The sequence below is a fragment of the Oncorhynchus tshawytscha genome, unplaced genomic scaffold (genome assembly GCF_018296145.1).
Source record: "Oncorhynchus tshawytscha isolate Ot180627B unplaced genomic scaffold, Otsh_v2.0 Un_contig_2082_pilon_pilon, whole genome shotgun sequence".
Taxonomy (NCBI): Eukaryota; Metazoa; Chordata; class Actinopteri; order Salmoniformes; family Salmonidae; genus Oncorhynchus; species Oncorhynchus tshawytscha.
The window spans coordinates 1-27006 of record NW_024609663.1 but is presented as its reverse complement, the minus strand read 5'-3'; the positions used below and the strand labels follow the sequence as shown (position 1 = coordinate 27006).

Here is a 27006-nt window from a genome sequence, read left to right as displayed (position 1 = left end):
AGGACATTTTTCCAAAAAGTACGATCTTTGTTCCCATGTGCAGTTGCAAACCGTGGTCTGGCTTTTTTATGGTGGTTTGGAAGCAGTTGAGTCTTTCTTGTTGAGCGGCCTTTCAGGTTATGTCAATATAGGACTCGTTTTACTGTGGACATAGATACTTTTGTACCTGTTTCCTCCAGCATCTTCACAAGGTCCTTTGCTGTTGCTCTGGGATTGATTTTCCCCTTTTGCACCAAAGTACGTTCATCTCTAGGAGACAGAATGCGTCTCCTTCCTGAGCGTTATGACGGCTGCAAATCAAATCAAATTTTATTTGTCACATACACATGGTTAGCAGATGTTAATGCGAGTGTAGCGAAATGCTTGTGCTTCTAGTTCCGACCATGCAGTAATATCTAACAAGTAATCTAACCTAACAATTTCACAACTACTACCTTATACACACAAGTGAAAAGGAATGAATAAGAATATGTACATAAAAATATATGAATGATGGCCGAACGGCATAGGCAAGATGCAGTAGATGGTATAGAGTACAGTATATACATATGAGATGAGTAATGTAGGGTATGTAAACATTATATAAAGTGGCATTGTTTAAAGTGGCTAGAGATACATTTATTACATCAATTTTTCCATTATTAAAGTGGCTGGAGCTGTTTAACAGTCTGATGGCCTTGAGATAGAAGCTGTTTTTCAGTCTCTCTGTCCCCGCTTTGATGCACCTGTACTGACCTCGCCTTCTGGATGATAGCGGGGTGAACAGACAGTGGCTCGGGTGGTTGTTGTCCAACGCTGGTCCGACCAAGCTGACTCCACACTCCAAGACTGCTTCCATCACGTGGACTGGGATATGTTTCGTATTGCGTCAGATAACAATATTGACGAATACGCTGATTCGGTGTGCGAGTTCATTAGAACGTGCGTTGAAGATGTCGTTCCCATAGCAACGATTAAAACATTCCCTAACCAGAAACCGTGGATTGATGGCAGCATTCGTGTGAAACTGAAAGCGCGAACCACTGCTTTTAATCAGGGCAAGGTGTCTGGTAACATGACCGAATACAAACAGTGCAGCTATTCCCTCCGCAAGGCTATCAAACAAGCTAAGCGTCAGTACAGAGACAAAGTAGAATCTCAATTCAACGGCTCAGACACAAGAGGCATGTGGCAGGGTCTACAGTCAATCACGGACTACAGGAAGAAATCCAGCCCAGTCACGGACCAGGATGTCTTGCTCCCAGGCAGACTAAATAACTTTTTGCCCGCTTTGAGGACATTACAGTGCCACTGACACGGCCTGCAACGAAAACATGCGGTCTCTCCTTCACTGCAGCCGAGGTGAGTAAGACATTTAAACGTGTTAACCCTCGCAAGGCTGCAGGCCCAGATGGCATCCCCAGCCGCGCCCTCAGAGCATGCGCAGACCAGCTGGCCGGTGTGTTTACGGACATATTCAATCAATCCCTATACCAGTCTGCTGTTCCCACATGCTTCAAGAGGGCCACCATTGTTCCTGTTCCCAAGAAAGCTAAGGTAACTGAGCTAAATGACTACCGCCCCGTAGCACTCACTTCCGTCATCATGAAGTGCTTTGAGAGACTAGTCAAGGACCATATCACCTCCACCCTACCTGACACCCTAGACCCACTCCAATTTGCTTACCGCCCAAATAGGTCCACAGACGATGCAATCTCAACCACACTGCACACTGCCCTAACCCATCTGGACAAGAGGAATACCTATGTGAGAATGCTGTTCATTGACTACAGCTCGGCATTCAACACCATAGTACCCTCCAAGCTCGTCATCAAGCTCGAGACCCTGGGTCTCGACCCTGCCCTGTGCAACTGGGTACTGGACTCCCTGACGGGCCGCCCCCAGGTGGTGAGGGTAGGCAACAACATCTCCTCCCCGCTGATCCTCAACACTGGGGCCCCACAAGGGTGCGTTCTGAGCCCTCTCCTGTACTCCCTGTTCACCCATGACTGCGTGGTCACGCACGCCTCCAACTCAATCATCAAGTTTGCGGACGACACAACAGTGGTAGGCTTGATTACCAACAACGACGAGACGGCCTACAGGGAGGAGGTGAGGGCCCCCGGAGTGTGGTGTCAGGAAAATAACCTCACACTCAACGTCAACAAAACTAAGGAGATGATTGTGGACTTCAGGAAACAGCAGAGGGAACACCCCCCTATCCACATCGATGGAACAGTAGTGGAGAGGGTAGCAAGTTTTAAGTTCCTCGGCATACACATCACAGACAAACTGAATTGGTCCACTCACACAGACAGCATCGTGAAGAAGGCGCAGCAGCGCCTCTTCAACCTCAGGAGGCTGAAGAAATTCGGCTTGTCACCAAAAGCACTCACAAACTTCTACAGATGCACAATCGAGAGCATCCTGGCGGGCTGTATCACCGCCTGGTACGGCAACTGCTCCGCCCTCAACCGTAAGGCTCTCCAGAGGGTAGTGAGGTCTGCACAACGCATCACCAGGGGCAAACTACCTGCCCTCCAGGACACCTACACCACCCGATGTTACAGGAAGGCCATAAAGATCATCATAGATGACATTTTCTTTTGCTGATGCCAAATCAAACATACCACTCAACATTGACCATCTCTTTATGCTATGCCCGAACAAGGTGCAGAGCAGTATCATAAAACTGTTTAATCTCTGGCACATTTTTGACAGAGTCATTGAGAGCCAGGTTAAGTTTGTACGCTGTGCAATGCACATAAACAGCAAGCTTCTCTTTTTCGGATATTCTGGCCTGCACACCCGACTAGACCCCGCTCATGTTAGCCGCTCCATCATACCTCTCCCAAGACATTTTGAAATATCCAGCCCATTATCCTCTTTGCTGCCCAGGATTTTATGTTGTAGCTCAGCTGCTGATGTGTCAGCAGTCTCCAGAAATCCCTGAAACGACTCTGTGATGGTCAGATCTGTGGCGACATTATTTGCATCCCTTATCTTGCTCACATAGCGATAAACTTGACTTCTGGTCTACTTTGGATGCATCCGGTGTCCATAATAATAGAAACAAAAATGGGCTTCCTGCATCTCTCCCTGAATGTCACACTTCACTCGCTAGACTCAGATATAAATCAGCTCATTTTGGATAATGACTGAGATAGTTAACGGATCCTGCAGAGCGTTCTAAAATGTATTTCAGAACTGGGTCTTAAAATGACAGCAGTTCAATTATACTGAGTAAATTCCCACCGTTGGCCTGCCCCAGCTTTTCACGGTGCCATCTGAACGCCAAATGACATGATGCAAGTGTGAGAGTTACATTAACTATGCGCTCCAACAACTGTCACCAGAAATTTGAAAAGGCCGTCTGTCCCACTTCCATCTGTTTCCTCAGCCGCCATGATTCTAGGTCGCCCTGCTCCTCAGCCTCCCCGCCCGGCCCGGGGATAGCATGTCCGGCATGGCTTGTGCTCAGTATCCTCCTCTGTCAAAGTTGCTTCTTCTGGCACGATGGAACAGCTTGGCCTTGGCTCACTTGACCCGCTGAAAGCTGTTGCTGGCGATGGTAAACCTACATCCTTATCTGGTCCCACTACATTGCTTCTGCTAGCAATGGCTGAACTTGAACTGCATTTGAAAAAGGAATCTAATTTAACTAATTTTGATATCTCCTTTGCGTTCTCATTTTTGGCCTTCCTCTTTTGGGCTCCACTTTCCTGTTGATGCATTGCTGATTTTTTAATCTGTAATTTTCTATTCTCGACTTTCTCTCTTTATTTTTGATAGCTAGCTCAACTATTGCTTAAAAACAATGACAGAAACACGCTTTGGAGAGTATTTGCACAATGAATCCCAGAATGCATTTCATTATCTTAACATGGTATTGAAACTATTGAATAGTATGATTTATTTAGCTAATTAATTTGATTTATTGTCATCAATACACTAAAATATGATGCTTTTGTAGTGGCAAATAAACATTTTGTTGGTGAAACCATCAGTGGGATCATTTATCATATAGCCTAGATTAAAGAAAGATCTTCTTGTCAAAATGTAAACGTGATGGACCCACGTCAACAATTAATGCTTTGGCATGGTGGGGCAGTATTCAAATTACATAGGGGGCCCGCAGATCGGGGGCCCAGAGGAGGCTATTTTTTACAAGATGAAGGCTGGAACACAGCTGGTTGAATAAGACTCTAAATGGGATAGGAAAGCATCCAACAGGAGAGTGTGAATATGGCCAGGAAATAGAGACAGTGGGGCATGTACTGACACAGTGTGGGTAGTATCAGAGGGAAAGAGAGAGACTGAGATCCAGTTTGAGGGAGAAGGGGATACAGGAAATGAGTTTAAAGAGGATATTGAGTCGAACGTCATTAGATACAGTCCCAAATATTTTGTTATCTTCTTTATAAAGGAAAACGGGACATGGCAGGTAGGATTTACAATAGTATCTGTCTTTGGCCCACACTCCAGTACAGTAGGTGGCGGTAATGCACCATAAGGTTGGATGCCAACCGCCAAAAACCAAAGAAGAAAAATAAGTGGCGAATTTTCGTTGCAGGATTGGAGGACATCGGGAAGAGAATGCAATCCGCGGTACGGAAACGTCAAAGCAATGCACCTCGGTCGTCAACAAACCCCAGGTTTGAACAGTTAACTTGTGATTAACGTGTTTATATCATCGGCAAGTATTAATGTTCCCATCTAGCGGGCCAGTAGTTGGAAGGCACCGTGCATGTCGAATAGTCGCCCTGATAAGCCGAAGTGTCTCAGGCATTTGTCTATCAACGAAACGTAAAGAATAAAGACTAGGCTACTGTTAACGGACTGAACTCCACCCCATGGTTTAGGACGTTTGTGAACTTTACCAACAGTGGAGCCGAGACCAGGCTTGGTGGAATCTAGCTCCGACTACATCGATTCGCCCATGGTCAATACTTTAAAATGTTAATTATGAAACGCCCCACTTGCACTTATGTTTGTCGTCTGTAGTTGCATACATTTCTTTGCTTACTGAAATCTATCACGTTAGAGCGTTGGACTAGTAACCGGAAGGTTGCAAGTTCAAATCCCCGAGCTGACAAGGTACAAATCTGTCGTTATGCCCCTGAACAGGCAGTTAACCCACTGTTCCTAGGCCGTCATAGAAAATAAGAATTTGTTCTTAACTGACTTGCCTAGTAAAATAAAGTTAAAAAAAAAAAAAATAGTTCATTCAAATACAACCACCGCCTGTTTGTTCATTGCTGTTGCTGTAAGACCGGGTTCTCCAACTGGCGACTTGGCCCACGAGTGGTTTTATTTGTCCCAAAAGCTTCGGGTGCTTTTAAACAAGGTGAGCGTTTCATAATTTAAATTCATGTTAGTATTGACCTAAGGCGAATTGATCTAGTCAGAGCTAGATTCCACAAAGCCTGGTCTCGGGTCCTCTCTGTTGAAGTTTATCAGAAACTTCCTGCACCGTGGAGTTTAGTCCGCTAGGCTACTGTCAGACAGTGTCAGTAGAAAATATACTGTAAAGGCATATCAGTCTGCCACTCAAAACTGCCCCTTATATTCTAAACTAGGTTAGTTATTGCCTGTGCTTGCTGGCTGAAGTTCTTCTTGCCTTGTAATGTGCTCATGGTCAGTGTCATGTGACCAAGGACAGGGAAGTTGTCAGCCTGTAATGCTTTCAAATGATGGCGGCTGTGAAGGTTGTCAAGCACAGCTATACAATACAGTGTATACTGGCTTTTATATTGCCCATTATTTGCAGAGAGTTAGGAACACATGGGGCCTGTACAAGGAATGCATTGGACTGTGTATAGACTGTGGCAAACAGCCCACTGAATAACATGCATCTTATTTATTTACATGTCCTCGTCCTATTTCCCCCACTGGCGTTAACCTCGGAGGTAGATCAAGGCCAACAACACAATAATAGTGATGAATAATATGAACAGAAAGATAATGACAATGTTATTCATGTGTATTTATATAGGTGTAGGCCTACCACAGCATTGTTGTGTTCCTTCATATTGGCTAATGTCTTCTTCATACATTGTCATTCTGTATAATGTTGTTTTGGAGTTGGAGGGAATTCAATCTTCCTAATATGTCTTTCTCTAAAGCCAACCAGAGTCCAAGCCAAAAGGGTCATCAATGAAGAGGCCACAGTTCCACTTTGACCTGTGGTTCTATCTCACAGTACAAAACTGGATACTGGACTTTGGAAGGCCCATTGTAATGGTATGGACAACCTGCTGAGAGATTCCATACCAGGACAGCTTGAAAAAATGTTGCGTATCTCAGGTTGTTCTGGCATTTGGGCTCCCGAGTGGCGCAGTGGTCTAAGGCGCATCTCAGTGCTAGAGGTGTCATTACAGACCCTGGTTTGATTCCAGGCTGTATCACAATCGGCCGTGATTGGGAGTCCCATAGGGCGGCACACAATTGGCCCAGCGTCGTCCGGGTTAGGGGAGGGTTTGGCCGGGGTAGGCCGTCATTGTAAATAAGAATTTGTTCTTAACTGACTTGCTTAGTTCAATAAAGGTTAAATAAAAAATGTAGTGTGGAGTAGGGAATTACCAGGGACCTCACAATATGTTATCATCACCATGCTTAGGTGCCGATACGATATGTATTACGATTCTCACGATTCTGCTATTTGATACACTATGTCTGCTGTGGAGAGATAAGAGAGGACATGGGAAAATTAGTTTTTATCAGTCATGGAAATAAGTGCTGAAAACATGTTGGCTCACTATTTAAAAAGATGGAGAACAAGCTATAGGATGAGTTTTGGTGAATTAGATTTTTACATTTTTTTTAAATCTATACTTGTAATCAAAGTATTGATACATCGCCCACAATAATATTGCAATATGTAACTATAGATTTTTTTTATAGCCCCTATCACTAATACGGAGTATGTTTAAGTTCTGAAATTAAATTTGTCACATTCATTTATTCAACATAAAACTCATAAGTACCCTTTTTCATTTTCCTCATTGAAAGACATTGGTTGGAATAATATACTCTAAGTACATCACATTTCCAGAGTTGGTTGTCTGCTAATTTTGAAGTTATGATGCATTTTATTACCACCACCAACACAGTGAATGGGAAAATGGATTCAAATGGAACTCCCTCTGCTGGTGATTTGCTGAATGTGCAATCCTAAATGTGGGCTATGATTTACTGAAGACCTATGTCTTTTATAAATGGGTCATATCTTCTAAAGTACCAGAGAGCCACTGACCTGTTTTAAGAGTATATTGTTCCAAACAATGTCTAAAAATATGCTACATCAAAAAAGGTACATTGAGATATTAATGTTTTATGTTGAATAAATGAATGTTCAAGGCATATTCCATATTTTAAGGCACACTATAAGGCAGGCCTGGGCAACTCCAGTCCTCCAGGACCTGATTGGTGTCACTCTTTTCTCCATCCCTAGCAAACACAGCTGATTAATCAAATCTCATTCTAAACTGAAGATCATGATTAGTTGATTATTGGAGTCAGGTGTGTTAGCTGGGTCTGGGGCAAAACTGCCACCAATCAGGCCCTCAAGGACTGGAGGGCCCATTTGTAATGGTATGGACAACCTGCTGAGAGATTCCATACCAGGACAGCTTGAAAAAATGTGGGTATCTCAGGTTGTTCTGGCAATTGGTCTCCCGAGTGGCGCATTGGTCTAAGGCTCTGCATCTCAGTGCTAGAGGTGTCAATGGCACTGAGATGTCTGGATCACGTACTGTTCATGGATCATAGGTTCTTACAGGAGGCACTTTCAACATGACTTTCAAAGAAAAAAAACATTGTGATGAAAATGTAAAAAGCATGTCTATCATACTTCCTTCCAATTAAGTGTCTATGTGAGAATTGCCATAACAATCTGTGATACCCAAAATATTTCCGGGCTGTTCTGGCGTGGGAACCACCCTGCTACAATAATATATTTGAGTAAATAACTAAGTGTAACAAACAAATAGCCTAGTTATAGCAGCATTCATGTCTATGCTATGAATGCAGCCCTGTGTTGTATCCATGATTTAATTCAGATCATTCTCCCTCTGGAGTGGTTCCCCCTGAACAAGCCCAGTGCTGGAGACTACTTTCACATGGCCTACAACGTCATCACGCCATTCCTACTGCTCAAGGTGGGTGACTGTCTGGAACCACCAAACACAAACTACAAGGCTGGTTGATACCGTTTGTTCACAATTGCAGTTGCCCTATAAGCTACAGTGATAATGAAATGTGTCCAAAATAATCGCTTTTCAATATGGAATGAATTAATCCGATTCATTTGTGATGCTCACATGCTATACTAAGTGACTGTGTGTATGCACACTGACTGTGTGTGTTTACTTGCCTGTTAATGTGTGTGTGTGTTTACTTGCCTGTTAATGTGTGTGTGTGTGTTTACTTGCCTGTTACTGTGTGTGTGTGTGTTTACATGTCTGTTAATGTGTGTGTGTGTTTACATGTCTGTTAATGTGTGTGTGTGTGTTTACTTGCCTGTTACTGTGTGTGTGTTTACATGCCTGTTAATGTGTGTGTGTTTATATGTCTGTTAATGTGTGTGTGTGTGTTTACATGTCTGTTAGTGTGTGTGTGTGTGTGTGTTTACATGCCTGTTAGTGTGTGTTTGTGTGTGTGTTTACATGCCTGTTAGTGTGTGTGTGTGTTTACATGCCTGTTAATGTGTGTGTGTGTTTACATGCCTGTTAATGTGTGTGTGCTCTCGTCCCTCTCTGAGCAGCTGATTGAGAGGAGTCCCAGGGCCCTGCCTCGCTCCGCCGTGTACCTGAGCATCATCACCTTAGTGATGGGCGCCAGCATCCACCTGGTGGGCGACTCCATCAACCATCGTCTGCTGCTGAGTGGCTACCAGCTCCACCTGTCTGTCAGAGAGAACCCCATCATCAAAGACCTCAAACCTGCTACACTGGTAGGCTACACCTTTTTATTAGAGAAGATATACTTTGTTAGTCCATACGGGATGGAAACGTCTTCTGCTTTTCACCCAACTCCTTCTGATACAATATGACCAAATTACGGAAGATTATAGTTCTGGGTTAACCAGGATGAATGAACACATGGTGCCTGATAGAGCTCAAATGTATGCTGTTTCATATCAACCAACAACAAACATGCTGTTGATATTGTTTGAACATGTTTCTTATTTGATTTATTTTAGATTGATTCGTTTGAGCTTCTTTATTTTTATGATGAACAACTGGGACATTTGATGTGGTATGTGGTCATCACTTTTAATGGGATATTCTCTTCTGCTTACTGTCATAACATGCTATTGGTTGATAATAGAACTTAGATTAAAAACTTTTTAAAGTGGTTGAACAAGGACTGTTTTTCAAATTGAGTTGCTTTATATATTGGTCTGTATATCTAAGAATCAGATGTTATTGTTCGGGTACACATACGTTGCAGATGTTATTGCGGGTTTAGCGAAAAGCTTATGTTCAGTGCAGTAATACCGAACAAAACAATAAGCAAATGCAAGTCCAAAAAATGTCAATAAAGGTATTAAGAAATATTAGAACAAGCAATATCAGAGTCCGGAATATAAATATGTATTTATAATGGTATGGATAGACAATGACATTATGGACAGTATGTGGCTAGAAAAGGTGTGTACAGCAGCAGTTATATAGGATGAGTCTTGACTAGAATACACTATATACAGTATGTAAACATTTTTAAAGTGACCAGTGTTCAGTATTTGCAATGAGTTTGTAATAAGTTGACATGAACTAGTTTTCAACAGAGTTCTCTCCTTCCTCCAGGTATATTCCTTTCTTCATAATCCTCTTCCTCTACTTCACTGGCTGCTTTACTCACGTCAAAGAGGAGAAGACGATGCCCCTGTCTGGTTGGCTGCTACTCGGACCCAGTGCCCTCTACTATTGGTCAGTTCCCTCATTACTTCCTTCTATTATGATGATGCTAGTTTGTGTCTGGCTGGCTGCTACTCGGACCCAGTGCCCTCTACTATTGGTCAGTTCCCTCATTACTTCCTTCTATTATGATGATGCTAGTTTGTGTTAGGCTGGCTGCTACTCGGACCCAGGGCCCTCTGCTATTGGTCAGTTCCCTCATTACTTCCTTCTATTATGATGATGCTAGTTTGTGTTAGGTTGGCTGCTACTCGGACCCAGGGCCCTCTGCTATTGGTCAGTTCCCTCATTACTTCCTTCTATTATGATGATGCTAGTTTGTGTTAGGCTGGCTGCTACTCGGACCCAGGGCCCTCTACTATTGGTCAGTTCCCTCATTACTTCCTTCTATTATGATGATGCTAGTTTGTGTTAGGCTGTCTGCTACTCAGACCCAGGGCCCTCTGCTATTGGTCAGTTCCCTCATTACTTCCTTCTATTATGATGATGCTAGTTTGTGTCTGGTTGGCTGCTACTCGGACCCAGTGCCTTCTACTATTGGTCAGTTCCCTCATTACTTCCTTCTATTATGATGATGCTAGTTTGTGTTAGGCTGTCTGCTACTCGGACCCAGGGCCCTCTGCTATTGGTCAGTTCCCTCATTACTTCCTTCTATTATGATGATGCTAGTTTGTGTCTGGTTGGCTGCTACTCGGACCCAGTGCCCTCTACTATTGGTCAGTTCCCTCATTACTTCCTTCTATTATGATGATGCTAGTTTGTGTTAGGCTGGCTGCTACTCGGACCCAGGGCCCTCTGCTATTGGTCAGTTCCCTCATTACTTCCTTCTATTATGATGATGCTAGTTTGTGTTAGGCTGGCTGCTACTCGGACCCAGGGCCCTCTGCTATTGGTCAGTTCCCTCATTACTTCCTTCTATTATGATGATGCTAGTTTGTGTTAGGCTGGCTGCTACTCGGACCCAGGGCCCTCTGCTATTGGTCAGTTCCCTCATTACTTCCTTCTATTATGATGATGCTAGTTTGTGTTAGGCTGGCTGCTACTCGGACCCAGTGCCCTCTGCTATTGGTCAGTTCCCTCATTACTTCCTTCTATTATGATGATGCTAGTTTGTGTTAGGCTGGCTGCTACTCGGACCCAGTGCCCTCTGCTATTGGTCAGTTCCCTCATTACTTCCTTCTATTATGATGATGCTAGTTTGTGTTAGGCTGGCTGCTACTCGAACCCAGTGCCCTCTGCTATTGGTCAGTTCCCTCATTACTTCCTTCTATTATGATGATGCTAGTTTGTGTTAGGCTGGCTGCTACTCGAACCCAGTGCCCTCTACTATTGGTCAGTTCCCTCATTACTTCCTTCTATTATGATGATGCTAGTTTGTGTTAGGCTGGCTGCTACTCGAACCCAGTGCCCTCTGCTATTGGTCAGTTCCCTCATTACTTCCTTCTATTATGATGATGCTAGTTTGTGTCTGGCTGACTGCTACTCGGACCCAGGGCCCTCTACTATTGGTCAGTTCCCTCATTACTTCCTTCTATTATGATGATGCTAGTTTGTGTTAGGCTGGCTGCTACTCGGACCCAGGCCCTCTGCTATTGGTCAGTTCCCTCATTACTTCCTTCTATTATGATGATGCTAGTTTGTGTTAGGCTGGCTGCTACTCGGACCCAGGGCCCTCTGCTATTGGTCAGTTCCCTCATTACTTCCTTCTATTATGATGATGCTAGTTTGTGTTGGTTGGCTGCTACTCGGACCCAGGGCCCTCTGCTATTGGTCAGTTCCCTCATTACTTCCTTCTATTATGATGATGCTAGTTTGTGTTAGGCTGGCTGCTACTCGGACCCAGGGCCCTCTACTATTGGTCAGTTCCCTCATTACTTCCTTCTATTATGATGATGCTAGTTTGTGTTGGTTGGCTGCTACTCGGACCCAGGGCCCTCTGCTATTGGTCAGTTCCCTCATTACTTCCTTCTATTATGATGATGCTAGTTTGTGTTAGGTTGGCTGCTACTCGGACCCAGGGCCCTCTGCTATTGGTCAGTTCCCTCATTACTTCCTTCTATTATGATGATGCTAGTTTGATGATGCTGGTTGGCTGCTACTCGGACCCAGGGCCCTCTGCTATTGGTCAGTTCCCTCATTACTTCCTTCTATTATGATGATGCTAGTTTGTGTTAGGCTGGCTGCTACTCGGACCCAGGGCCCTCTGCTATTGGTCAGTTCCCTCATTACTTCCTTCTATTATGATGATGCTAGTTTGTGTTAGGCTGGCTGCTACTCGGACCCAGGGCCCTCTGCTATTGGTCAGTTCCCTCATTACTTCCTTCTATTATGATGATGCTAGTTTGTGTTAGGCTGGCTGCTACTCGGACCCAGTGCCCTCTGCTATTGGTCAGTTCCCTCATTACTTCCTTCTATTATGATGATGCTAGTTTGTGTCTGGTTGGCTGCTACTCGGACCCAGGGCCCTCTACTATTGGTCAGTTCCCTCATTACTTCCTTCTATTATGATGATGCTAGTTTGTGTCTGGCTGACTGCTACTCGGACCCAGGGCCCTCTACTATTGGTCAGTTCCCTCATTACTTCCTTCTATTATGATGATGCTAGTTTGTGTTAGGCTGGCTGCTACTCGAACCCAGTGCCCTCTGCTATTGGTCAGTTCCCTCATTACTTCCTTCTATTATGATGATGCTAGTTTGTGTTAGGCTGGCTGCTACTCGAACCCAGTGCCCTCTACTATTGGTCAGTTCCCTCATTACTTCCTTCTATTATGATGATGCTAGTTTGTGTTAGGCTGGCTGCTACTCGGACCCAGGGCCCTCTGCTATTGGTCAGTTCCCTCATTACTTCCTTCTATTATGATGATGCTAGTTTGTGTTAGGCTGGCTGCTACTCGGACCCAGGGCCCTCTGCTATTGGTCAGTTCCCTCATTACTTCCTTCTATTATGATGATGCTAGTTTGTGTTAGGCTGGCTGCTACTCGGACCCAGGGCCCTCTGCTATTGGTCAGTTCCCTCATTACTTCCTTCTATTATGATGATGCTAGTTTGTGTTAGGCTGGCTGCTACTCGGACCCAGGGCCCTCTGCTATTGGTCAGTTCCCTCATTACTTCCTTCTATTATGATGATGCTAGTTTGTGTTAGGCTGGCTGCTACTCGGACCCAGGGCCCTCTGCTATTGGTCAGTTCCCTCATTACTTCCTTCTATTATGATGATGCTAGTTTGTGTTAGGCTGGCTGCTACTCGGACCCAGGGCCCTCTGCTATTGGTCAGTTCCCTCATTACTTCCTTCTATTATGATGATGCTAGTTTGTGTCTGGTTGGCTGCTACTCGGACCCAGGGCCCTCTGCTATTGGTCAGTTCCCTCATTACTTCCTTCTATTATGATGATGCTAGTTTGTGTTAGGCTGGCTGCTACTCGGACCCAGGGCCCTCTGCTATTGGTCAGTTCCCTCATTACTTCCTTTTGACTTGAGAAATGTTTTCTGAGCATAGATTTGTAGAACTTTATAAAAACGTTTTATTTTTATTAGACATATAAGACTGTAAAAACACCAGCAATTCACCTCCAAGTGATTTTAATTTGGGAAATCTGTAGCAAGATATGTGTGATCGTATACAAATGTAAGCAAGTTTTGAAATATCTGTTTGGGCTTCTTGCAATCAATTTGCAGTCTACAAATTATTTGTAATTATGTTCCGGTCCTCTGACCATCTGCTCAAGAAAGAAATTGGCTGAATCTAGTTGATGTTCACTGTCATAGAGGTTTGCTGAATTCTAATTGCTAAATGTACTCCATTATGGGATTAATGTACTCTGATTTATGTCGTACTGAAAGTACCTGAAGTATGGGACATTTCACTGTGTGAAGCATGGCTCAACTCTAAGTATTTCCTTCTAGAAAGTGAAAGTATCTTGACTGCAGCTCTCACTTCTGCCCCTCTCTCACACCCTCTCAGGTACTTGGTCACAGAGGGTCAGATCTTCCAACTCTTCCTCCTCACCTTCCTAGCTATGGTAGCCACGGTGATCCACCAGCGGCATAAGGGCTCTGTCCCAGACGCCAATGGCCTCTTTCTGTTCGCCAGCTTCTCTGTCACCATGTTCCTGGTGGCCGTGTGGGTGGCCTGGCTGTGGAGCGACCCGGTGCTGCGTAAGAAATACCCCGGTCACCTGTACGTCCCCGAGCCCTGGTCCTACTACACATTACACGTTAAGGACAGCCACTGATAGGAGTGACAACAGGTGAGTGTCCAGTATGATACTAGTTTGTGTTAGCCTGGGTGTCAGTATGATAATACTAGTTTGTGTTAGCCTGGGTGTCAGTATGATAATACTAGTTTGTGTTCGCCTGGGTGTCAGTATGATAATACTAGTTTGTGTTAGCCTGGGTGCCAGTATGATGATCCTAGTTTGTGTTAGCCTGGGTGCCAGTATGATGATGCTAGTTTGTGTTAGCCTGGGTGTCAGTATGATAATACTAGTTTGTGTTAGCCTGGGTGTCAGTATGATAATACTAGTTTGTGTTAGCCTGGGTGTCAGTATGATAATACTAGTTTGTGTTAGCCTGGGTGTCAGTATGATAATACTAGTTTGTGTTAGCCTGGGTGTCAGTATGATAATACTAGTTTGTGTTAGCCTGGGTGTCAGTATGATAATACTAGTTTGTGTTAGCCTGGGTGTCAGTATGATAATACTAGTTTGTGTTCGCCTGGGTGTCAGTATGATAATACTAGTTTGTGTTAGCCTGGGTGCCAGTATGATGATCCTAGTTTGTGTTAGCCTGGGTGCCAGTATGATGATGCTAGTTTGTGTTAGCCTGGGAGCCAGTATGATGATGCTAGTTTGTGTTAGCCTGGGAGCCAGTATGATAATGCTAGTTTGTGTTAGCCTGGGTGCCAGTATGATGATGCTAGTTTGTGTTAGCCTGGGAGCCAGTATGATGATGCTAGTTTGGGGTTAACAATTAGTTACCCAGGTTAGGTTTGCATGGAGTAAGGAAAGTTATTATGAGCCATCCTCCCATCACCAGCCTCCTGTGGAATGGACTAATACTGACTGAATGGATTCCATCAATATCTTGCATTTCTGAAGAATTGACAGGTCTGAAACGTTCCTGCTACAGATAAATGGTCTATCCGCTCCCGAATGACATCATCAGCAAGCGCCACATGGAGTGTGGATCGAGCACAGTGTTGTGCTGCATTCTGGGACAGGCCCCTCTTTTCTACAGTTGCACCCCACCACTCCCCCAACCCCAACCCCATCCACATGACAATGACAATGACCATCTTACAGTATGCAATGTTACAGTATTCATTTAAAATGAGACAAAAAAATGAACTCAAAGAAAGGTAGTGTTGGATGTACTTGAACATCATTGTATTGCTTCAAGTAAGTTGTTTGAACATTTCAATATCAGATATTTTTAGTAATAAAGGTTTTTTACTCCACTTTGTGTATATTGTGTTTATGAACTTTGAAGACATGCTTAATTGTACTTGCATATACTGTATAACAGACATCATCATCAAGGTTTCTCCATAATTAAGTAAGTCATATGTCTCCTATAGCAGATTTGGTTGAAACTCAAGCTACTATATTTGCAGATACTACAATTTATGCAGCAAGACAATCGGTTCAACAGGTACAGCAAGCTTTGCAAGGAGATTTGGAGATTATCAGGAAATGGGTTTGCCAAAACAAACTTGCTTTAAACACCAAGAAAACCACATTTATGTTGGTCTGTTCAACTAGGAAAAGGCCAAAACAGCATGGGATACAATTAAGTATGGGAGTAGTACAAATTGAAGAAGTGGCAGAAACCAAACTACTGGGAGTGCAGCTAGACAACTGCTTATCATGGTCGTCTCAAATAATTAATCAATGTAAAAAAAAAATATTAAAACAGCATGCATAATCAGAAGGATAGCTAAATATTTACCAGGGAAAATCCTTCAACAAATAACACAGGCCTGGTTGAGAGTCAAGTGAACTACTGTTCGGTGGTCTGGGGAAATGCATCATCTAGTGAAGTTAGGAGGCTGCAGAATGCACAGAATAAAGCAGCAAGGATTGTTTTAAGGCGGAGATATGGTTCTTCTGTTGCAGTCATGCGCAGTGTTCTTGGTTGGTCATCAATCGACAAGATAATTGAAAAAAACATGCTTATTTTATAATATACATCATTTAAAACGGCCAAGTTCTATTCACAATGGTATTCAGTTGGTAAGAGACAGACATTCCGTAAATACTAGGAATAGATTGTCCACCATCTATGCGTTATCCAGACAGAAAAAAGAAATGGGCAAAATATTTTGATATTTTGATTTAGAGCAATAAAGAAATTGAATAAATTAACTTAAGTTTAATAAGTTTAAGTTTAATAAGTTTAAACATTATTTAAAAACCATTTAAATATAGTATATAGAAATGTTGTGGGACTATAGTAGATAAAGAATCAATACATATATTTTTTTATTATTTTAATTTTTAATTTTTAGATTGAGTATTTATTGGGTCATTATGCTAGTGTATTATGTATGTTTGTAATAGTGTGTTATATGTGAAAGTGTGTTTGTATTATAAATTGTATTTTAATGTTAAGGACTCTTGGAAGATTAGTCCAAATGGGGACTAAAAGAGATCCTAATAAAATCAATCATCAAGGTTTCTCCATAATTAAGTAAGTCATATGTCTCCTATAGCAGATTTACATTTTGACATTTCAGTCATTTAGCCGATGCTCTGACCCAGAGCGACTTACAGTAGTGAGAGCACACATTTTACCTTTTTTTCTTACTGGTCCCCCGTGGGAATCGAACCCACAAACCTGGCACTGCAAGCACCATGCTCTAAGCACCATGCCCTACCAACTGAGTGGAATACAGAGTACACGCCAGATGTAGTGGGGTATACACATACCAAATTATTATATGAAGTATTAGTACACGGCTGGCTTGATAGACAGTGTCCTCTAGTGGTAATGTTATATATTGCAGCTACATCAGGAAATGTATATATTATTCAGTGTCATCACTATCCTGTCATCTGTCCTTTCACTAGACATAAAACGGTATTGAATTGAAACGGGGGAGTTCTATTAGTTGAGCAAGATCAATCATACTTACGCCTACTTTTAATAGGTAACTTTGTCTATATCTTACTGAAGAATTTACCTTTTTTTATTAAACTATTCTTTTCATATACTGTAACTTGTCTGCTGATGGCCACGCTGTGTAGTTTAACATATCCTGGTTGTCATATCAGATAATAAGGTAGTGATTAGTATCACAAGTATTTGATAGAAGAGAAAGAGAGAGGATAATATGATACCTTGGATCCACTATCTCAGTTTCCACAGCAACCGGTATTAAATAACATGTACTCTGTGGTGGACTTTGAACCGGCAGGCAGATGGGTGTGGAGACAGGTAAGGTAAGCCAGTTGCATTCCAGGAAGAGAGATCTCTGACTACAGACATGGTAAGAAAAAACAATTGAATTGGTTTGTGTTTACTCATTTCTGTTTAGGCCAATTCATGGTGTATTGTGTTTTTCCTCAGGCTAAATTCCTGTCAGGAACTCAGATCAACGGTAAGGTGTGCTATTTTGTTTGCTAGCTTTTCTTTTGGTGTGTGGGAGGTCACATGGGACATAAATAATGTCATTATTTTTCAATAAATTGATATTGAACAGTAGAGTAAAATGTTGTGACAAACTTTGAGAGCAATGTCTTTTTAAAAAGGGCATTTTAGAAAATAATCCCAATTGAGGTTAAAAGTATGATTTACTTATTTCTTTACACTTGTGAGACAAGAACATTTTAATTGCCTCCTTGGAGAGGAGAAACATTGTAATATGCACTGTTTTTAGAATGGATTATCATGATTTGTTTTTTAGTTTCTTTTCACCCAGCACATTAGTGCATTATTTGCCTGTTTTTCCTCTCCCTGTAGAGTTCAAGGAATGTTTCTCCTTGTACGACAAGAAGCGCAAGGGGAAGATTGAAGCCAAGGACCTGATCACAGTTATGCGCTGTCTGGGGACGAGTCCCACCTTCGGTGAGATCGACCGACACCTGCAGGTCCACAAGATAGGTACGCCATCAAGGGCCCCTCACTTACCCTGGGGGCATCTCAGTAGTCTAGACTGACTTACCCTGGGGGGCATCTCAGTAGTCTAGACTGACTTACCCTGGGGGGCATCTCAGTAGTCTAGATTGACTTACCCTGGGGGGCATCTCAGTAGTCTAGATTGACTTACCCTGGGGGCATCTCAGTAGTCTATATTGACTCACCCTGGGGGACATCTCAGTAGTCTAGACTGACTTAACCTGGGAGCATCTCAGTAGTCTAATGACTGACCCTGGGGGCATCTCAGTAGTCTAGACTGACTTACCCTGGGGGCATCTCAGTAGTCTAGACTGACTTACCCTGGGGGCATCTCAGTAGTCTAGATTGACTTACCCTGGGGGCATCTCAGTAGTCTAATGACTGACCCTGGGGGCATCTCAGTAGTCTAGACTGACTCCTGGGAGCATCTCAGTAGTCTAATGATCTCAGTAGTCTAGACTGACTTACCCTGGGGGCATCTCAGTAGTCTAGACTGACTGACCCTGGGGGCATCTCAGTAGTCTAATGACTGACCCTGGGGGCATCTCAGTAGTCTAGACTGACTTACCCTGGGGGCATCTCAGTAGTCTAATGACTTACCCTGGGGGCATCTCAGTAGTCTATTGACTTACCCTGGGGGCATCTCAGTAGTCTAATGACTTACCCTGGGGGCATCTCAGTAGTCTATTGACTGACCCTGGGGGCATCTCAGTAGTCTATTGACTGACCCTGGGGGCATCTCAGTAGTCTATTGACTGACCCTGGGGGCATCTCAGTAGTCTAGAGCAGGTATTTTCAAACCACCCAGGGGTACGTGCAATGACGTCAGGGGTACGCCAAATAAAAATATGATTCACATAAAAATAAATTAGCACATTTTCAAACAGTACATTTCTATTTTCCAATGGGACTATACATTTGGGTGAGGTTTTTTTCTCACCTGAGTATCCTCGTTTCACTGCCAATTTTTTTTTTAACCATCTAGTGTTCAGTGAAATAACAACACAATGTCAAATACAGGTAGCCTAGTCAAATAATTAACATCCAAACACATTAACCGTTAATCTCTTGCAGGAATTCCACTAACAGTCCGTATGTAGCTACTGCTCATTCTGTTTGCTCGAAAATTGATTAAATGGACAATGGACGTCCATAGAGACACATACCAGCTCTACTGGTAGTACTGCAACTACCAGCAGTACTACACCTGCACCTGTCGACGACACAAGTTGTTCTGCTTCCACGAGCACATCCAATGTTAGCATCAGTAATTATACATTTGTTGTTAGCCCAGCTAGCATGGACACTGACGGTTGTAAATCTGATGCAGCCGAAGAGCTACTACCCCCTTAGCCGGGAAAGCACCGAACAACAGACAGGGACGTTGGACCATCGAAGAGGCGCAAATATGATGAGAACTACATTGATTTGGGGTTCACTTATATTGGGAGTAGTGCCTTTCCTCAGTCACAGTGTGTTATATGTGCAAAAGTACTATCTCACAACTCGATGAAAACTTCACACTTGCGCAGACATTCAGAAACAAAACATGCCAATTGAAATAAGCAACAGGAGTTTTTTGAGTGAGAATTAAGAGGACTTTCAAGTAGTAAGACATGTATAAAAGCAACAGATACCATTAATAAGAAGGAGCTAGAAGTGTCTTATATGGTGAGCTACCGAGTGGCTTGGACAGGCAAGCCCCATACTATTGTGGAGGACTTCATTCTTCCTTCTGCCACGGATATGGCTGGGACAATAGGCCCAAAAAACTATACAGACAATGTCTTCATCAAACAACACCGTTTCACGATGCATCAGTGACATAGCAGGAGATGTTTTGAAACAATTACCGCTTCGCATACAAACCAGTGGCGGCGGGCCTGGCATATGTCCGTTATGTTTATGGGGGGTCAATTAAGGAAGACATCCTCTTCTGGAAACCAGGACAACAGGAGAGGATGTTTAAGTATTGGACAGCCTTGTGACATAAAATGGACTTTGGTGGTCAAGATGTGTTGATATCTGTACTGACAGGGAGACATAGTGGAGTGGTAACGCACGTGTAAGTAGTTGTTCCCGACGCCACTGGAGTACACTGCAGCATCCACCGAGAGGCTGTTGCTGCCAAGGGAATGCCTGACAGCTTGAAAAAAAAATTGGACACTACAGTGAAAATGGTTAACTTTGGTAAATCAAGGGCCCTTGAACTCTTGTGTATTTTCTGCACTATGCAATGATACTGGCAGCGACCATTTATAGTTTTTACAACATACAGAAGTGCGCTGGTTATCAAGGGGCAAAGTATTGACACATTTTTTTGAATTGAGAGACGAGATTAAAGTTTATTCCCTTGTCTGACCGCTTGCATGAGTTTCTCACACGGCTGGCCTATCTGGGTGATGTTTTTTCTCGTTTTAGTCATCTGAATCTAGGATTATAGGGACTCTCCGCAACTATATTCAATGTGCGGGAAGATTCGAAAAGATTCGTTAACTATTTCATGCCCTGCCTCCAGTCCACATACCGATATCTGAACAAGAGAGCCTCATCGAAATTGCAACAAGCGGTTCTGTGAAAATGTTATTTAATCAGAAGCCACTGCCAGATTTCTGGATTGGGCTGCGCTCAGAGTATTCTGCCTTGGCAAATCGCGCTGTGAAGACACTGATGCCCTTTGCAACCACGTACTTATGTGAGAGTGGATTCTCAGCCCTCACTAGCATGAAAACTAAATACAGGCAATACAACCCAACATTGCAGAGTTAGGTGCATCCTTTCAAGCACACCCTTCTCATTAACCTGTTGTGAGTTAGTCACAATTTTCGATGAACAAATAAGGTTTTATATGTAAGATGGTTAAATAAAGAGCAAAAGGATTTATTATATGTGCCCTGGTCCTATAAGAGCTCTTTGCCACTTCCCATGAACTGGGTTGTGACAAAAACTCACACCCATTCTGAGGTTTAATAAATGTATCTTATAGTGGGTGTGTGGCAGGCTTACAATGATGGCAAAATACAACATTTGAGAATGCACTGACCCTGGTGCTAGAGGGGGAACGCAGCTGGAGGTTGAATGTTTGAAGGGGTACAGGACTATAAAAAGTTTAGGAACCACTGGTCTATAGACCTCAAACTCAACTCTGGACCTCAAAGCTCGCTCCACTGCATTTTTTCATTGTTCCCCTCTAATCAGGGACTGAATTAGACCTGGGACAGCAGGTGTTTGCAATTAATGATCAGGTAAAGCAGAAAACCAGCAGGCTCCGGACTGGGTAGGGTAAGAGTTGAGTACCCCTGGTCGAGAGTGACCTATCCTGGGGGGAATGTCAATAGTCTACAGCAAGTCTCTCCAATCCTGTTTCTGGAGAGCTACGGTCCTGTAGGTTTTCACACCAAACCTTATCTAGCGCACCTGATTCTAATAATTAGCTAGTTAATAAGCTGAATCAGGTTAGTTACAACTGGGGTTGGAGTGAAGAGTAGCTCTCCAGGAACAAGGTTGGGAGAGCCCTGGTCTAGAGTGACTTACCCTGGGGGCATCTCAGTAGTCTATAGCAGGGGTATTGAACTCTGACCCTACGAGGTCCGGAGCCTGCTGGTTTTCTGTTCTACCTGATAATTAATTGCGCCCACCTGGTGTTCCAGGTCTAAATCAGTCCCTGATTAAATGGGAATGATAAAACAAACACAGTGGAACTGGTTGAGTTTGAGGGTTCTAAAGGGACTTCCTCTCCTTCACCACGGCCTGTTTAAAGGTCAGGGCAGATGAAGGGAACAAGCAGGGAAGCGGAAGACATTAGAATATTGAGGCGGCTCTAGACACCTGTTGATCTAGCCATACTGTTTATGAATCGTAGTGAGGTTTTGGCTGTAAATTATTTAGTAGGCAGGCAAGCTGCTACTTGGGGGATGGGTAGAGGGAGAAGTTGTCACATTGAGTGTAACCTACACGTTCGCTGAAATCTGTCCCAAGCTTGTTCCAATTACATTTATTACATTAAAAAAATATTTATCTTCTCTCAGCTCTTCATACTTTCTGCACTGAACTTTTTAACCTGGGGGGAAGTACTAAGAAATATTCAAACCAATTAACTGATTTGGTAATGTGAAAATGGCTTTGGTTAGAACACGTTTGACTCTACAGAATTTTTTTCCATCAATCCCCAACTTCCCGGTTTACAATATTGAACAGAATGTTTTTCTGAGAGTCAAAAAGTTTGCCTGCTCTGTTACTCTGAACTTCATGCCCATTTGCAGTTCATTATTTTACACATTAAACAGACAGCCCAATTCTGATAGTTTTTCACTTTTTTTTTACCAATCAGATCAGCGCTGAAAAAGATGTGAAAAGATCTGATGTGATTGGTCAAAAGATCCATTAGTGGGAAAAATATCAGAATTGGGCTGTCTGTGTAAATGCAGCCATATTGACACACACCACTACCCTAACAAGTTATTTTATTGAAGTAAGGAATAACCAACCATGCTCAGTACAGTTGTATGGAAATATACAACTCGGCCATGTAGCAGATAACCAGTCACTTTAACAGCAGCATTTAGGCCTATTTTGGATCAATGGTGCCCTTTGCAGGTGATTAGTTCTACTAATATCCGTCCTTCTCCAGAAAAGAAGGGCGAGCTAGACTTCTCCACCTTCCTGACCATGATGCACCGGCAGATCCAGCAGGAGGACCCCAAGGCGGAGATCCTGGAGGCCATGAGGATGACGGACAAGCAGAAGAAGGGCTACATCCTGGCCTCGGAGCTCCGGGCCAAGCTCACCAAGCTAGGAGAGAAGCTGACTGATAAAGAAGGTAGCCTACTATGTGTTTCTATCACTAAGGGTTTTAGCTGTCGTGGATTAAGACAGGACTGGATGTAATGCCTAATGGAGCCTCTATTGAAAATGTTGTTTAATGCAGGAGCAGTAGGTAGGTTTAATCTGGGTCCGGGAAACTGGCCCTGAAAGTGCAGCTCAACAGTCTGAATTGGCTCCTTCTTACAATCTCTTATACATCATCTACACTGATCTGAACAGATGGTAGAGGTAAACAAAAACAAAAAAGTCAAATATAACTGGTATAACTTTACCTGGTATTAGTTTATCAGTTCAGCTCATTTAACCCTTTACTTGCTGTATATACGGGTTGAAAATGGCAGATTTGTACCCTGATAAACACCTAAATTGGAACTCGCTGTCTGTACAGTAACATGCTATACATGACATCAGAGCTCAGGCTCTGTCTGGGTTTTGACTGACAGCTGATCTGAACTTGAGCACTGCAGAGGCAAGAAGTTGCCCCCATCCCTCCAGCTAATTGGGCAACTTTTTAAAAATGTTTTGTCTGCGTGAGGGAAATGTTGTAAATTAAGAGGGCTCTATGTATTTTGAAAGATAAAACATTGAGGATTATAATAAATACTGCTTTGATGTCATACAAGCAAGCCTAACACTCGTGAGTCCAAATATGAAATCTAATTTCATATACAGCGTTTATGATCACCATGTTTGATGTATAGTTACAAGAAGACATGGTGTCATACCCTGGTTTATTTTGAACAGAATGAGTCTGTCTGTCTACAGTGAAGAACATTTGCCTTGGCACACGCACCTGAATGCACTCATGATGCCTTTATATAGACTGGTTTGGTTGTTTAGCAACAACCGCGCAACTATGGGGTTGGCTTAGATTGTTGAAACGCAAAATATATTTGTATTTATTCAATTTGCACAAGGAGCACTTGTCTCTCAAATACATTGTTACAGTTGTTGGTTAGCTATCTAGCAAATGTTTGCCATATTAGCAGAGACATGACATCTGTCCAAACACCTCAAAACAAGACATGTTATCATGAACAAAATAAAACTAGTTGAAATGAGCCTCATGCCAGCTTATTTTCATTGTTGGTAGCTATCTGGCCATCCAGAATCACAACACGACTTCTACCCCATTGAATCACGTGACGTTGTCAGCTAACCTGTCTATGCGAACCAAATTTACCACATATGTTTCCCTAAATTGCATTTTGAAATCCTAACACTTTCATATCATATTTTATTACTTAGCTAGTCATGTTGGCAATAGAACAAGCTTTCAAATGATTCCCATCTGACCCAGATTGTGATTTTCATAAAGAACTGTTCTTGGATTGCTTAAACAACAACAGTAATTGTGTGATTGCAGCGTTGTGTTCCAAACAAAATAACTGCACGTGTCCTCGCTCTAATTCCTCCACCACAGCTAGGAGCTCAAAAAGGCACCGTACAGTTGAAGCCTTTTCTTTGAGTCATAAAAGTGCATTGACATTTCTTAGGAAATGTGCACACTTTGGAGAGCAGTTACACCTCTCTCTCAAACCTCTTATTGTTCTGTCTTGTGTTGCAACTACAACACATTTTACAGGAATATTATCATGTTACTGAATGTATCCAGAGTATTTTCACATTTTGTTATGAACAAATGTAGCAAAAAAGTACATAATGTAAAATGCACATAAAATCAAGTGCTTGGATTCAGTCTTGTCAGGTAAACTGTTGTCCTCACCTGTTGGTCTAATAATCTCTAAACTGTTCCCTTTCAATTTGTACCATGCAAATGCATATGCTTTTCATATTTCTTCTGTAAGAAACATGTCAAGGTAGCCCTAACCAGTTCCATCCCAGGCTGTGTCACAGGCGGATGTGACCGGGAACCCCATGTTGCGGCGCACAATTGGCCCAGCATCGTCCGGGTTAGGGGAGGGTTTAGCTGGAGGGGGATTTCCTTGTCTCATTGTGCTCTAGCGACTCCTTGTGGTGGGCCGGGCTCTGACACATTGGTGCGGCTGGCTTCCGGGTTAAGTAAGCAGTGTGTCAAGAAGCAGTGGAGGCTTGGCAGGTCATGTTACGGAGGACGCGTGGCTCTCGACCTTCGCCCCTCCCGAGTCCGTTGGGGATTTGCAGCGATGAGACAAGATCGTAACTACCAATTGGATATAATGAAAAAGGGGGTACATTTTTTTATTTTTTTATTATGTGGCCCTATCCATAGGCCAATTCACAGGAGTGTAAAGGGTTAAATGAGTGCAGAAACAAGGCCACTTTAGACTGTTGTGATGCCCCAAGTGGCTCCAAGAGACCCTATGGAAATACACATGCAGATGGGGGCTTCCCAACTGGGAACACACTGGTTGAATCAACGTTATTTCCACATCATTTCAATGAAATTGAATTGATATCTGTCCCAGTGGGTCAAGTCATCCTCATTCTGCAGGCTCTAGTTTTGTCTAATCTTGATTATGGTCCAGTCGTGTGGTCCAGTGCTGCAAGGAAAGAGCTAGTTAAGCTGCAGCTGGCCCAGAATGGAACAGCACGTTTTGCTCTTCATTGTAATCAGAGGGTTGATATGCTGCCAGTCACTCTTGGCCAAGAGTTGAGGAGAGACTGACTGCATCACTTCTTCTTTTTATAAGAAACATTCATGTGTTGAAAATCCCTAATTGTTTGCATAGTCAACTTACACACAGCTGTGACACACACACTTATCCCACCAGACATGCCACCAGGGATCTTTTCACAGTCCCCAAATCCAGATCAAATTCAAGAAAGCGTACAGTTTTATATAGAGCCCTTATTGCATGGAACTTCCTTCCATCTCATATAAAAAGCAAACCTGGTTTTAAAAAACAGATAAAGCAACACCTCACGGCACAACGCCTCTCCCCTATTTGACCCAGATAGTTTGTGTCTATGCATTGATATGGAGGCTGTGTGCCTGTTTAAAATGTATGTAGTTCTGTCCTTGAGCTGTTCTTGTCTAATGATGTTCTGTATTATGTCATTCTGTGTTATGTTTCATGTTTTGTGTTGAACCCCAGGAAGAGTAGCTGCTGCTTTTGCAACATCAAATGAGGATCCTAATAAAATACCAAACACCAAATGTGTCAACACATACATTAACTGATTCTTGTGTACATTTGCAAATGATAAAACACATCATTTGAATGGAGTTAATGTTTTAAAGTTTCTACCTGCTAACATACTTGTTGTTGGTCCCAGATCGGCGAATTAACATGAAGTTGTTTCCCCTCTAAACTTTGCAGTGGACGAGCTGTTCAGAGAAGCCAACGTGAAGTCTAATGGCAACGTGCACTACGAGGAGTTCACCAGGATGGTGACACTACCGTCAGTGGATTACTGAGGGACAGGAGGAGATGACGTCCTTTATCACAGGGAAGCATGGTCATGGAAGGGACCTGGTTATGCATGCACTGAGCATTACCCAACCACCTGCATGCACTGAGCATTACCCAACCACCTGCATGCACTTAATTTATTGATCATCTAGGTTTGTGTCTATTGTATGCTACTTTCTATCATTTATACAAGTGCATTTGATGAATTAAATGGATGTCTTTTTAAAATTTTAATTGGGGGGTTTTATTTGACTTGCTGCAGGAAGAGTAGCTGCAGGAAGAGTATCTGCTGCATGTGCAATATGTAATGGACATTAAAATAAACAAAATCAACTAAAATATCCCTTTTGATTTTGAGTTTTAAACTGTTTGTTGAACTTATGTTCTAGGTGTAGGATTGAATAAATGCAGTTTACATGATGCAGTCATCCAAGCTCTCAGCCATACCATTGAACTAAAAAGTTGTGTATGTTTGTTCCTCCCACAATATTCTTTACAATAACAATTTAAGTCAATATTTACATGTCATAATAACCAAATTATTCAACATCATTAGTAGGAATATATATATTTTTAAATACTAGTAATGTAGGAAGGATTTGAATTCTTTGCACACACACTGGGCATTTTGTCAACTGCAGCCTGCAATTCGAGGGGCATTATTTGTGCACAGACCATGCATTTTGGGCGTAAATTACGCCTGTCAAAGGAATGCTCTGCCTAATGTATTGTCAGTAAGCATATATTCTTTTTCCAAGAATGTAATGCCATTTAATTTAGTCATCCAATATTGCTAATCCATTATAATGAGT

At 42.8% G+C, this 27006-nt stretch overlaps 2 protein-coding genes across 7 annotated transcripts; both read left to right on the top strand.

Annotated features, from left to right (window-relative positions):
• Positions 1-4486: 4486 nt before the first annotated feature.
• LOC112241781 (ceroid-lipofuscinosis neuronal protein 6) lies at positions 4487-15354 on the top strand. Of its 6 annotated transcripts, none has more exons than XM_042316699.1 (8): positions 4487-4634; positions 6105-6222; positions 8040-8138; positions 8744-8932; positions 9182-9237; positions 9789-9911; positions 13861-14146; positions 15027-15354. In XM_042316699.1, exons 1-7 carry the CDS (start codon positions 4576-4578, stop codon positions 14129-14131), a joined length of 915 nt encoding a protein of 304 aa, XP_042172633.1. In that variant the 5' UTR covers positions 4487-4575; the 3' UTR covers positions 14132-14146; positions 15027-15354. The 6 variants fall into 6 exon arrangements, with proteins under 6 accessions (XP_042172633.1, XP_042172632.1, XP_042172631.1 ...); XM_042316698.1 differs by having other exon boundaries at positions 14996-15354; XM_042316697.1 differs by having other exon boundaries at positions 14934-15354.
• Positions 15355-17307: 1953 nt separating this feature from the next.
• calml4a (calmodulin-like 4a) lies at positions 17308-26614 on the top strand. Its single transcript, XM_024409399.2, has 5 exons — positions 17308-17385; positions 17466-17496; positions 17859-17999; positions 22645-22833; positions 26102-26614. The coding sequence occupies exons 1-5, from the start codon at positions 17383-17385 to the stop codon at positions 26197-26199; spliced, it is 462 nt and encodes a 153-aa protein (XP_024265167.2). The 5' UTR covers positions 17308-17382; the 3' UTR covers positions 26200-26614.
• The last annotated feature ends 392 nt before the right edge of the window (positions 26615-27006 follow it).